Source organism: Adiantum capillus-veneris, chromosome 18, assembly GCF_014529385.1.
Source record: "Adiantum capillus-veneris isolate H3 chromosome 18, ASM1452938v2, whole genome shotgun sequence".
In the NCBI taxonomy this organism is placed as follows: domain Eukaryota; kingdom Viridiplantae; phylum Streptophyta; class Polypodiopsida; order Polypodiales; family Pteridaceae; genus Adiantum; species Adiantum capillus-veneris.
The window spans coordinates 21,854,633-21,868,228 of NC_140948.1; the positions used below are offsets into that span (position 1 = coordinate 21,854,633).

The 13,596-nt window shown below is 44.6% G+C and overlaps 1 protein-coding gene across 1 annotated transcript in view; it reads right to left on the reverse strand.

Moving 5' to 3' along the window:
- Positions 1-445: 445 nt before the first annotated feature.
- The window catches only part of LOC147435335 (DNA (cytosine-5)-methyltransferase DRM2-like), a 92,223-nt gene continuing 79,072 nt past the window's right edge, over positions 446-13,596 (reverse strand). Inside the window, exon 7 of the mRNA XM_086488401.1 lies at positions 446-2,066. Within this exon, the coding sequence (XP_086344527.1) occupies positions 846-2,066 (1,221 nt within the window). The 3' untranslated portion in view covers positions 446-845. The remainder of the gene's footprint in view (positions 2,067-13,596) is intronic.

The window sequence follows — 13,596 nt, forward strand, 5'->3', positions numbered from 1 at the left end:
TCAGATTGCTTAATGACTGAAGTTCAGAGTCCATTAAAGAGGTGCACACAAACAAGTTAACCTTAGTACAACACACGGATGACCTACTATGCAAATTTCCTCAATACAAAAGCCAGCACATTTTGGCCGAAATAAAAGGCACTTTTTCGCCTGAAATAATCAGTATCAAGTGCTTGCATCATGCTAGAGATTACAATGCTTGGTCCCCTTCAAACAATCACCAATATTTCACTCCAACTTGTTGGAAAGCTACCTCCTCTTCCCTCCATGCAAAAGGGCACAACAAGCTCATTGACAAAAACTATGAGCTTGGAAGAGCCTCATCTATCAACTTTCTTGCCAATTCATTAGACGAGTTAAGTGCTCTTGGTTACATTGCCTATAGAGTATGCTCAAACAAACTTAAACCCTCCAATAAATGAAAGGGAATGACAACAATTGACTATTTTAGGCATACCTCTTCAATCTAAAAATTTTGAACTGAACATTATACACTCTCTCTCTCTCTCTCTCTCTCTCTCTCTCTCTCTCTCTCTCTCTGTGCACCTTGAGTTCAAGTCTTGTCAGATGTAGCTTGTGACAGTAAAAATTTCTCTGTTCGTCTTCCCCACTAGCACCTGCACAGGCACGCGCACATGCACACACACACACACACACACACACACACACAAGCCTATAATAAAACACTCTCCCCTCACATTAATGAATGACCACATCTGCACCTGCCTCTAATCAGAACATGGTTACTCCGCATATCTTTAATTTGCTGTTTTGTTAGACAGGTTTGAGCTTCTGGCTATACCAATTCAAAGATTGCACTATGTCATTTAGAAACACCTGTAGTATCATTTAGAAACACCTTCAATATCTCGACCTTGAAATTGTTTCATCAAGTTGTATATGCGGGGAAACTCGAAAAATAATCGTGAATGTTCTCCTTCCAGCCCTACCCTCGTCACTCGATTGCTTCCAGTTAAGTTATTACAAGGGCTGCCTCCTATCACTAGATCGAACCCGCCAAAATCCTTGTAAAATTCATGCAGCACATGATAATCTAGAGCCTGCACATTGTCCCTGTGTATAAGCCTCCCCCTCTGCCCCGTCCTCTGCCACCAGCTCTCAACGACATCTCTTCGTTTTGGGTTACCCTCCACACTCACCACAAGCTTCAAAGGGATTCCGGCTTTATGAAGAGCGACTTCCGCACCACCTATTCCAGAAAACAAAGAGAGGACCTTAATCCCATCATGGTACAGGGTTTTCAGCGCTGACAAGTGGTACGCGACCGTGTCCACTTGAAAAGAATTACCTAGAGCTTTGTATCTCTCAGTCATTGATGAGCTACCCCGGGTATGCTCTTCATCAAAACCCAGAAGGATCTCCATCTCTACGGGCTCTAGAGGCGCTACACGGCCAGGATTGACCCATAGCAAGTTAAATTTCTTCAACTTGGAGAGCAAAATCTTTTGCTCATGCAAGGGGGGGTCATTTTTGTAGTTCAATAATGTTTCTGCAATCCTTCTACAGACTGTATCACTGCTCCTAACAGTGTTTATGCAATTCATCTTCGTACGAGTATCCCACAGAGGTCTAAATTTCATCTTTTCTGGAAAGGCTTCTTCTATGGTCATTGGAGGTACTGGAAGAGCCACTTCTCGGCCTTCAAGGGGAAGATTGTGAACATAGCCCCTCTGTCGATGACAAGCAGAAAAATGGATGGAGTCCACAAACTCGGGCTCAATCCCATTGAAAAACCTTGTTATGGTGTTCCACTCAGATTTCGGCATAAGGGCAACATTCTCGAAATAAAAGAATGGTGGACCTTTCATGATAGTGCTGATAGTTCTAGCTTGGACAATAGAACTTCCTGGCGAGCTGAACCCACACATGCCTCTGTTGCCTCTCATTGGGATTGGACATTGCAGGCTTGTGTAAAAAGCATTATTACACTCATAGTTTTCCTCATCTAGTTCCTGTACCTCCTCAATAGTATGTTTTCTCTTCATGTTCTTTTCATTTACTAAACCTGAGAATGATGCACCATCTGCCCATCGGAAGTCCATTTCCTGACATGCCACAAAAGAAGAATCAGGAAAGTCTTACAATCTCTCTCTCTCTCTCTCTCTCTCTCTCTCTCTCTCTCTCTCTCTCTCTTGGAGAGCTGACCATGGAGGACAGGCCTTACTGCAAAGACCCATGAGAGAGTTCATGGGATGATCACCATTGTCTACATTCCCCACTGTGCACCTCATTAGCCCTCATGTGATTGTACACCTTCCCATATGTTTTAGGCTGATGTATTGTGTGATGAGGATGTTGATGATGATGAGGATGTAGGTTAGGCTAACATACCTACCCACTCTAGGTGCCCTCAGTTATTTTTATTTTTATTTATATCTTTATGTTCCCCCTGACACTGTATTAGAGTCACACATGGATGTAACCTTTTGGCCTTATAAGTCATTTTGACCCTTTGAAGACGTTAATATAACATGTCATTTCATCATCTCTCTCTCTCTCTCTCTCTCTCTCTCTCTCTCTCTCTCTCTCTCTCTCTCTCTCTCTCTCTCTCACACACACACACACACACACACACACAACGAGATCAGTGGCATCCATACACAGCTTACGGGAGCTCCCACGAGATCATTATGCTCGGCTGGCCCTGGAGTCCTCCCGGAACTTAATAGCACAGGGAGATACATCATGTTGGTATGCACAGATGGCAGCATGGTTTGAGCGACACGGTTTCTCTATGGACAGGCTCCCCCCTTTCAGTATAGTCTAGATGCACCCTCTCTCTCTCTCTCTCTCTCTCTCTCTCTCTCTCTCTCAGAGGGAGGCCACTAGACTTATACGACAGGATCTGTTTCAGTTGGATACCCAGAGGACATGGATCCAGCCTATATAGCAGCGGGACACGAAGATGACTACATATAGAGAGCATTTTCTCCAGCTCACAGAGGATGGGTTCTTATCTAGGCCTGCCCACATGGACACTCACTTGTCCCACAGATTATGATGTGCTATTGGACAGATTGGGACATCATCACATCAGTTGGAGATTGATGCGGATATCGAGGCATTTCAGTTGTGGCCAGGTTGTGCCAATTTGTGAGAGTGCCAGAGACAAAGCTTCACTATATATGCCAATGTACAACATACTATGAGATACGTGGCCGCTTTCACTGCCTCTTTAGAGAGGGTTTTGGGCACCTATCTAAAGTTATGAGATACCAGGATCAGAGATGTCTTGGCCTCTTATCTATTGGGGAATCAGCGATATCTTTTGTTTTTTTTTAAGAGTCGGGGATGGGTACCCTTGGTCATCTCCCGAAAACAAAACAGAAAAACATATATACAAATTAAACACGAAAGAAAAAGAGACGACAAAGGCTTCATTGCACCCATACTCCTAGGGCAAATGCTTTTGTCACTAGTTTCCCTTGGACTATGTGAGGACTCGTCTGCCCAAGAGGCCATACTTATCTGCCCTCTTAGAGCAGAGCACTTGAGAAACCCACATCCCTAAAAAGTTATCGGTGTGACAGCGACCAAGTACCTCAGATCAAAGGCCCAAGTACTACTATACTTGCTTCGGCCTTCCCTTTGGAGTTTCCTCTGCCATGTAGCTTATCGCTCACCATGCTAAACTGCCCTTGAAACCCGACGGTTTTCCCAAAGGAAATGCCGTACCCGCTTGGAAGGACGTCGGCTCACAAGTGGCGTCCCTTGGGATTGGTAGTGCCTCCCTTCCACCTCCCCATCCCGTTTTGGCGAAGCTGACCCCCTCTTAGGGGCAAGGTACTTGAATGACTCTATGCGTGCTCATCTGTCGTCGCTTCGGGAGAATAATGTCATTTCTCTCGAGAGGGATCAGAATAAAAGTTTAAGGATAGGAAGGAAGACATTATCCCTCCATCCGCCACCTATGTAGAGTACTCGAATACCAGGGCACAACCTCACCAAGGAAGTTTGTCACAACCTGCTGATGTGGCAAGACCCGAGAAGCGGACCAACCTGTTGATCTCAGCCAAGGGGCCTAAACCCTGGTAGAAGCAAAAGGAGGAGGACTGACCAACTTACATATTCTTGCCAAGTGGTCCAAAGGGGGGGTTAGAATTTAAAAATCCTAACCCAACCCAACTTACACGACTTTGGCAGAGGGGATAAAGCAGACAGACACACACGAGCACACGCTCCGCATTTTGCACTGGCTATGATGACGACGCAGCAACGTACGGACAGCCCTATCGGCGCTTGCTTTTGGACAAGATGCTTTTGGATTAAGTACTTTTCATGTGAGATGATTTTGGTAGGCCACGGGCCTTTAAATATGTGTTGTGGGCTCCTTCTCTGGCATTCTACCCATAGGAGAAGCAGAGAAGAGCCACAGGTTTTGTACCTCGTTGAAGCAATATAGAGCAATACCAAAAGGGGCACCACAATTTGGGGCCAGTGCACTCTAGGGGTGGAACTACGCCGCTCCATGTCTCGTGTGAAGTCATTGTCTCTTTCAGTTCAATTGTTTTGAAGTGCTTAAAGTTTTTGTTCAGTATGTTCTTTTCCGTTGGCACGTAGTGCCGTCCCCATTACAATGGTATCAGAGCTCCAGCCGTGTGCTTTTCTGAAAGCATTCCGGTCCTCCCAAGAACGGACAAAGCAAAATGGCGTTATTAGATTCTACAAAGTACTTGCAGTTTCTCCTCGATGAACTTCACAGTGTACTTTCACGACATCCTCAACAGAATCTCATGGTTTTGCAAAGCTTTCAGCAATTCTTGAATTACATGTTGCCCCCTTTGTTGCCTCAAGCAGTACCACCTTCACCAATGCCAGAAAGCACAAGGGCCTCAAACCGCCAACCTCCTGGATCTTCTATTCCAATTGGGGGCGTTTTTAGGAACATGGTACAACCCTCTGACCTTGATCTGCTGCAACAGCCTCTGCCACCGCCTTTGCGACCACCACCACCTCCTGGGTACAATGGTTGGAGCTGTCCCAAAGTGATGACGTGGCTACGGACAGCAGAAACCCTAAAATTCCTGCAAACCCTAATTTCTGCCAGAAACTCTAATTTCTGGAAGTCGCGGAGGCGGTTTGTTTTTTTTTTTTTGGGGTTTTTTTTTAGCGACGCAAATGCCTGCTTTTTGGCTTTGCAAGGAAATTGGAAGAGAGATAAAGAGAGAATATGCTTTATTTTTACTCTCATTGAGAGAGAGAGAGAGAATCTGCTTTTGCTTTCAAGCTTTTGGGGCTCTGCTTTTGGGCATCCTTTGTAACATTTAAATATGCGGTGAGGGCCTCACTTCTCAAAGCATCTGGACGCAAAGTCTGAGAGTGAAACCCTAACCGCTCTTTGTACTCTGACATTGATTTTAATACATAAAGAAATACAGAAAGGGGCGCCAGTCTTTGGGGCCAATATCTCTAGGCACGGAACTCCGCCGGGCCAATGTAAATCTATTGTGACCTGTGAATTGTTTTGAAGTGGTTATTTGGTGCTGTCGCGATTGATTCTTGACTTGGAGTGTCCAAGTCTGTTACAGTGGTATCAGAGCACGGCCGATTTCTCTTCTACGGGAAATCTGATCTCCAATTTCTTTTTTCCGTGGCACCTATGGCTTCACGCAAGGATTAGTCGACTCCCTCTGCATCTAGAGATGCGGACAGAGATCACAACGAAGATTGACAAAGAGTATGGCCCGCCTCGGCCTACTCAGGCGGAGCAAAGAGAGATAAAGCGTCGTCAATTGATCGGCGATGCAACAAAGATGATGCTCAGTTTTGCGAAGGATCCAAAATTGGCAAAATATATGAGCGAGACTTCTTTTCAGGAAGTGCATGAACAGTGGCAGAAAACCACTACACCACTGAAACCCGCTCTCAAGAAACTTTCTGATCACAAACAGTATTCAGAGAAGGAATTACAAGAGGTGGTTGATGCACGGATTGCTCAGCTTTTTGAAGCGCAAAAGAAAGCCAAAAAGCACGGCAAAAAGCAGAAGAAAAGCACTGACTTCTCGGGATATTTGGGTCGTCAGTCGACTTTTGACAAGGCAAAGAAACGGAAGAAGCATGTTCGATTTGAAGGAGTACCCAGTTCTTCTTCTTCTTCTTCTTCTTCTTCTTCTTCTTCTTCTGACACTTCTTCTAGCTCTTCAGATTCGAGGGAAGAAGAAAGAAAAGGTAAAAAGCGAAGCAAGAAACAAAGCTTCGGAAAGGGCAAGAAAAAGGCAAAGAAGGCTAAATCTCGCCCAGAGACTGACAGTTCTAATGAGGACTCGTCTTTAGACGGCTCAGATTCGGATGACGAAAACTTTTATGCGAACAAGAAGAATTTTTACAAAGCCAACCAATATGACTTTCTCATAGATAAAAGCAAGAAAGTCCAAGAGTTTAAGGAAGGTGGCCACTCGATCAAGTTTGATACTTTTTCAGGATACTCAAATGCTTCGAAGGCTTTGTCTTTTATACAGCAGTTTGACATCGCTTTCGCGGGAGGACGCTATTCAGAGCACTCCAAGATTCGGAGAGCTGCCTCTTACTTTAAGGGGAATGCCCGTACTTGGTGGTCCACGCTTCTTTTAAACAAGACTGCGCCAGTTAAATGGCTGAAATTTAAAAATCTTTTTATTTCTTCTTGGTTGACGCAAGAATATGAACGAGATGTACGACCTGCTTGGAACCATCTTCGGATGACCAAGAAAGATACAATCAATGCTTACTGTGAAAGATTCTGGAGCTCTTTTCTACCCGCCTCTTCATTCAAGAAGATCTCATTCAGAGAACAGATTGAGCGGTTTACCTTGGGTCTACCTACAGAGATCCGAGATCACTGCTTGAAACAGAAGCTAGCTTCTATTCAGGACTTGATGAGTCATGCAAAGCGGGGCTTTGCCATTCACTCTGGCAATCTGACCTACCCCACAAATGAGGCCATGACACAACGAGCCGAACAGACTTCTGGGAATGAAAGTAGAAAGAAAAAGGGCAACCCAGAGAAAAAGGATGCCCGAACTGAGGAGAGAGCTCGCTTCATCAGAGAGGGGAAGTGCTTTGGATGCGGGGAACAAGGACATATCTCCGCGAAATGCCCTAAAAAGGCACAGAAAGAACAGAATGATAAAGACGACGACAGGCCTGAGAGCTCGAGAGCAGCTGAGGAACGTGGCAGAAAAGGCAGATAGAAAGCAGAACTGGTACCACATGGCGTGGGACCTGCACCGAATCTAATGAATGAAAGTACAAACTTCGCCATTCAACAAAATCACCATCAAGAACAGATTTCCGATTCCTAGGATCGATGATATACTTGACAGGTTATAGGGATCCTCGTGCTTTAGTAGGATTGACTTGAAGAGTGGATATCATCAGATCCGAATCGCGCCGGGAGACGTCTACAAGATAGCCTTTCGGACGACTTTTGGGTTATTTGAGTTTTTGGTGATGCCTTTTGGCTTAACCAATGCTCTTGCGACATTTAACCGGATGATAGACAGGATTTTTCAAGAGTACAGGTTATTTGTTGGCACTTTCTTTGATGATATCATTGTTTTTTTCAAGAATGAAGCATAACACAGAGATCATATGCTTCAGAGATACATTTTTTTTGGGACACTTTGTCTCAGCAAACAACAGGAGTGCAAATGGATCCGGCCAAGATAGACACTATCCGTGATTGGCCCGATTTGAAGAATGTCCATGAAGTTGAAAGCTTCTTGGGACTGTGTTCGTACTACAGACGGTTCATTCGAAAGTTTGCAGAGGTTGCTTCCCCTTTGCATATCTTGTGGGGATCCACAAAGGTGACTGCCTTTCAAACATTGAAAGAGAAATTGACTACAGGACCAGATTTGACTTTGTCGGACTTGCAGAAGTCATTTGAAGTATTTTGTGATGCTTATGGTCGTAGTCTGGGTGCGGTCTTGATGCAAGAAGGCCATGTCATTGCTTACGAGAGCCGATTATTCTCTAGGCCGGAGATGACAGTACAGATTTATGAGAAAGAGCTTTTGGTGGTTATCCATGCTCTTACTCAGTGGCGGCATTACCTACTCGAAGCGGATTTTACTGTCTTTACAGACCATCAGAGTTTGCGCTACTTCTTGTCACAGAAGCAGCTTTCGAAAAAGCAGATGCGGTGGGCGAACATCTTGTCACAGTTTCACTTCCAGATTGTCCATGTTCAGGGACAGAAGAATGTGGTGGCAGATGCTTTGTCTCGGAAGCCGTTGGTTCTGCCTATTTCCGCGATACATCATAGGAGCTTTGAGGATATGGTCGATCAGTATGCCACAGATACAGATTTTGCAGATATTTTCACACGGATACGGGATGGGGAGACAGTAGCTGGATACTCCCTTTGGGAAGGCTACTTGATGAGAAAGACTATGTTGTGCGTTACACAGCCGTTGAGGGAAAAGGTTATGACTGAATGCCACTGTCCACCTTTTACGGGTCACCGCGGCATTGCTACCACCATGAAGGGGATAGAGAGATACTTCTTTGGTCAAGACTCAAAAAGAATGTGGAAGAGTTTGTGCGCAGTATGCCAGAAGGTCAAGTTTGACAGGCATAAGGCACAGGGATTGTTACAACCTTTACCCATACCCACCACCCCTGGGAAAGTATTGCAATGGATTTCATATTTATCTCCCCAGAACACAGAATGATCACGATGATTTTCCGATTACATGGCACGTCTAAGGCAATTGTCTCCGACAGAGACCCCAGATTTATGAGTTTGTTTTGGAAGGCAATTTGGAAGAACATTGGCACGCAGTTGCAGTTCTCGTCATCGTTCCACTTGCAGACTGACGAGCAATCTGAGATTGCCAATTCAGTGGTTTTAGGTTTATTGAAGTCTTGTATCTCGAATCAGAAGACTCAATGGGAAAAGAACTTACCCTTGGTGGAATCTACCTACAATAACAAGATACACTCTTCGACGGGGAAGACGCCATTTGAGATTGTTGAAAGTGCTGCGAAGGTTCCATCCTTCCTGAGCACGAAAGATTAGATATTTGAAGCGGATGAATATTCGTGACATTTGGATACGGCTTTTGCCAAGGTTCGCGAGACTTTCCACAAGTCTCAAGAACGACAAAAAAAGGCAGCGGATCGCCATCGTCGCGACTTGAAATTGAAGGAGGATGATTGGGTGCTCTTACGTTTTGAGAAGGAACGCCTAAGAAAGAAAAACGAAAAGGAGAGGCTTTTTCCAAAGCTTAGTATGCGATACTTGTTAGGGAATAAAGGCCTAAGTGCCTTGTACTTATAACTTATAAGTTAAAAGACTTATAAGTGAGGGGGCCCAAGTGTGAATGGCCCCCTAGTCACTTACTCATATACTCAAATATGAAGCCCAAAAGAACAATAGCGTGGTTTTTTCCCAGATTTTGACGAGCGTTCTCTCTCTCTCTCACGTTCTTCTCTGCGTGTGCTTCTTCAGCGCCTCTCTCCTCTTCTCCTTCACTCTCATTGCATAGGACAACAAGTGGGCTCTCTCTCCTGCTCCCCCACACATGGTATCAGAGCTTTAGGGTTTCCAAGAGAGCCATCTTCGCAACACAGATCAGAATTCTGTTTTTTGCTCGCTGCGGGAAGGATATTCAACCGTTTTCGATCAACTCTGTCGCAAAGGGATCCTCTCACCGTGTAGAATCGACCTCCGGTGACAGTTTCCCCAAAATTAGGGTTTCAAAAACTGGCGAACAGCAGCCTATTTCTGCTGAAATTGACCAATTTCGGGGTCAATTTGATGCAATTTCATTAGGGCAAGTCTCACAGGTCAATCTTACAGGTGTTTCCACCAACGAGGTTCTGAAAATTCAGCAAAACAGGTGTTTACAGGTCTGATTTTTTCCCTAAAACAGGGAATTTCAGCAAGCAAATGATGTATACACCTTGTGGAAACCTTTGGTAAGGGTTTGGCAGTGAATGTACGCCGTTTTGGGGTGATTTCGCGTGAAATTTGCTCACTGTTTTTCTGTAACAGCAAGCTGTTTTTTGCCCGATTGCGCACATTTGGGCGTGTTTAGGTCGGCAAAACAGGGTTTCAGTGTTTGCAATCACTCAGAATGGCTTCTAGCAGTGAAAGTGGCAATTTGTTGCACATTCGCAAGCTTGAAGGTGCCCATAACTTTGCTATATGGAAGAAGCAATGTTATAATGTGATGTTGCAGAAGAAACAGGCGAAACCTATTAAGTTACAGGGTGTGAAACCGGTTGATATGGAGGTTGAAGAATGGGAAGAAGTGGACGAGTTGGCTCGCTCCACGATCATGCTTTCGGTGTCTGACAATTTACTCTTCAATGTAGAGAATGAGCAGACAGCATGGGGCATGTGGAAGCGTTTAGACGAGTTGTATGCACAGCAGAGTGCTGCCAGTAAAGTGTATTGGCTTAAGAAGCTTATGGATCTCCGCATGAAGGAGGGCACGCACATGTCAGTGCACCTCAATGAATTCAATTCTATTTTCAGCCAACTGACAGAGCTGAAATTCACGATTGATGAGGAGTTCAAAGCTACTTTTCTGCTATGCACATTGCCTGAGAGTTGGGATGTATTCCGGACAGCTCTTAGTAACTCAAGTGCGTCACTTAAGTATGCAGATGTAGAGAGTTCTCTCTTGATGGAAGAGATGAACAGGAAGAACACCACAAGTGGGTCTTCTAATGCATTGCACTTGAGAGGCAGCTCTCAACAGAGGGAGAAATCTGACAGTAAGGACAGGGCACGCAACAAATCTCGTAGGAAAGATGTGGTGTGTCATCATTGTGGAAAGAAAGGGCATTATAAACAGGAATGCTATGAGTGGAAGAAAGAGAAGAACAAGAGTGTTGAAACTGATGCAAAGGACAAGGGAAATGCCAAGAAGAGCACTGTGTTGATTGAGGAAATCAATGTTGCTAGTAGTTGTGACAGTGACAGCAGCACTGATGTACTCAATGCCTCTTCTGTGGATGCACATACCCTTGCTATGGGTTCTGATGTGGACATGCATACTTGGATTCTTGATTCAGGTGCCTCCTTTCATGTAACACCTCATAGGGATTGGTTTACACAGTACTCAGGTGAGGTGCAGGGCACTGTTTATTTGGGAGACAACTATGCATGTGACATTGCAGGTATTGGCAGTGTCCAGTTTTCCTTTGCTGATGGTATGACTTTTGTTTTGCACAAAGTGCGCCATGTGCCACAACTCAAGAAGAGTTTGATTAGTACAGGGCAGCTAGATGATGCAGGCTATCACACCACTTTTGGTGATAGCAAGTGGAAAATTTGTAAAGGGGCCCGGATTGTAGCCAAGGGTTGTAAATCGGACACTTTGTATCCTTTGCATGTATCTAGTGTGCGTGACCATGTTGTCGCCGTAACCGAGCAGCCAAGTGTTTCTTTGTGGCATGGCCGGTTGGGACACATGAGTAAAAGAGGAATGGAAACTCTGTCTCGTTGTGGTTATTTGCCGTGTTTGAGGTATGCTGATTTTTCTCATTGTGAGCACTGTATTTATGGTAAGCACAATCAAACACCGCACAAAAGGTCACTTTCTTTGAAGTCTGACAGGTTAGACTTAGTGCATTCCGATGTATGTGAAATGCCACAGTTGTCCTTAGGGGGAAAGAAATATTTTGTCTCGTTTATCGATGATGCTACACGTAAGGTGTGGGTGTATCCAATACGTGCTAAAAGCGATGTTTTGGATACTTTCAAGAAGTTTCTTGCGTTTGTTGAGAATCAAACTGACAAGAAGCTTAGGTCTTTGCGCTCAGACAATGGGGGGGAGTATGTATCAAAAGCATTTATTGACTTTTGTGCCACTAAAGGTATTAAAAGAGAGCTCACGGCTCCTTTTAATCCCTCTCAGAATGGAGTTGCAGAGAGGTTGAACCGGACTATCCAAGAGAAAGTTCGGAGTATGCTGTCACATGCTGCATTACCTCATGGTTTTTGGGCAGAAGCTGTGCAAACAGCTATTCACTTGATTAATCGCTCACCTAGCAAGGCTTTGGGTGGAAAGGTGCCTGAGGAGGTGTGGTCTGGCAAGCCACCCTCATATGCACATTTAAGAGTGTTTGGTTGTGAGGCCTATGTTCACATCCGGAGTGAACTGCGCACCAAACTAGAACCAAAGTCTCATAAATGCATTTTCTTAGGATATGGTGAGGATGGTGAAATGGGGTATAGATTATGGGATCCCGCATTACGGAAAATCATACGCAGCAATGATGTCATCTTCAATGAGAATTGCATGCACAAACAGCCCACAAAGGTCGAGGAAGTGCGCCGGGTTGTTTTTCGTGAAGATGTTACATATGGACAGCCAAGAAGGCCCAATGTTCAGCAGCCTTTACATGCTGAAAATGGTGCTGAAAATCAGCCCCAACAAGTTGCCATTGATGCACCACAGGTAGGTGAACAGGTTGATGCTCCTAGACCGCCCGTTGTTGCGATGCAACCGGCTGAACAGCCTGCTGTTTTTTATGGTTTACAGGCTGAAAATCCACCTGTTATGGATCATTGGGTGCGTAGGTCTACTCGGGTGACAAGGCCCCCCGATAGATATGAACCGTCTTTGGACTATGTCATGCTTACTGATTGTGGAGAGCCGTCTTGCTATAAAGAGGCTATGCAACGGGAAGACAGTAAGAAATGGTTCAAAGCAATGGTTTCGAAAATGCAGTCTTTGGAGAAAAACCATACATGGGACTTGGTTGATTTGCCTAAAGGGCATAAGGCTCTGCCATGTAAATGGGTTTACAAGACCAAGGTCACATCTGATGCTTCTTCTAAGTACAAGGCACGTTTGGTTGCTAAAGGGTACAAGCAAAAGCATGGTGTTGATTTTGATGAGATTTTTTCTCCTGTTCATAAGCTTGCCACATTACGTCTTGTTTTAGGCCTGGTTGCTTCTGAAGATATGGAATTAAAGCAAATGGATGTCAAAACAGCGTTTTTGCATGGCGATTTGCTTGAGATAATCTATATGATGCAGCCAGAAGGTTTTGTTTCAAAGGGGCAAGAGAAGAAAGTATGTAGACTCTTGAAGAGCTTGTATGGTTTGAAACAGTCTCCCCGTGCATGGTATCACAAGTTTGATACATTCATGAGGTCTCAAGGGTACAAAAGAAGTAATTCTGATCACTGTTTGTATATCAAAACGGCAAGTGATGGATCTCTTCTATTGCTGATTTTGTATGTTGATGACATGCTTATTGCGGGTAACAATGTCACGGAGTTGGATACATTACAGCAAAGCTTAAAGAATCGCTTTGACATGAAGGATCTTGGTGATGCTAATCATATTTTGGGCATGCGTATCTCTCGAGATAGACCTAACAGGAGTCTGTATCTATCTCAACGAGATTATGTTAATAAGGTGCTACATCGTTTTCATATGGATGGGGGAAAGACACTTGGTACTCCGCTGCCTCCATATGTAAAACTGACTGCACATGGCTGCCCAAACACAGATGATATGCGGGCTGAAATGGCCAAGATTCCTTATGCATCAGCCGTTGGCAGTTTGATGTATGCTATGGTTGCTACACGTCCGGACATTGCATTTGCGGTGGGAGTGGTAAGCAGGT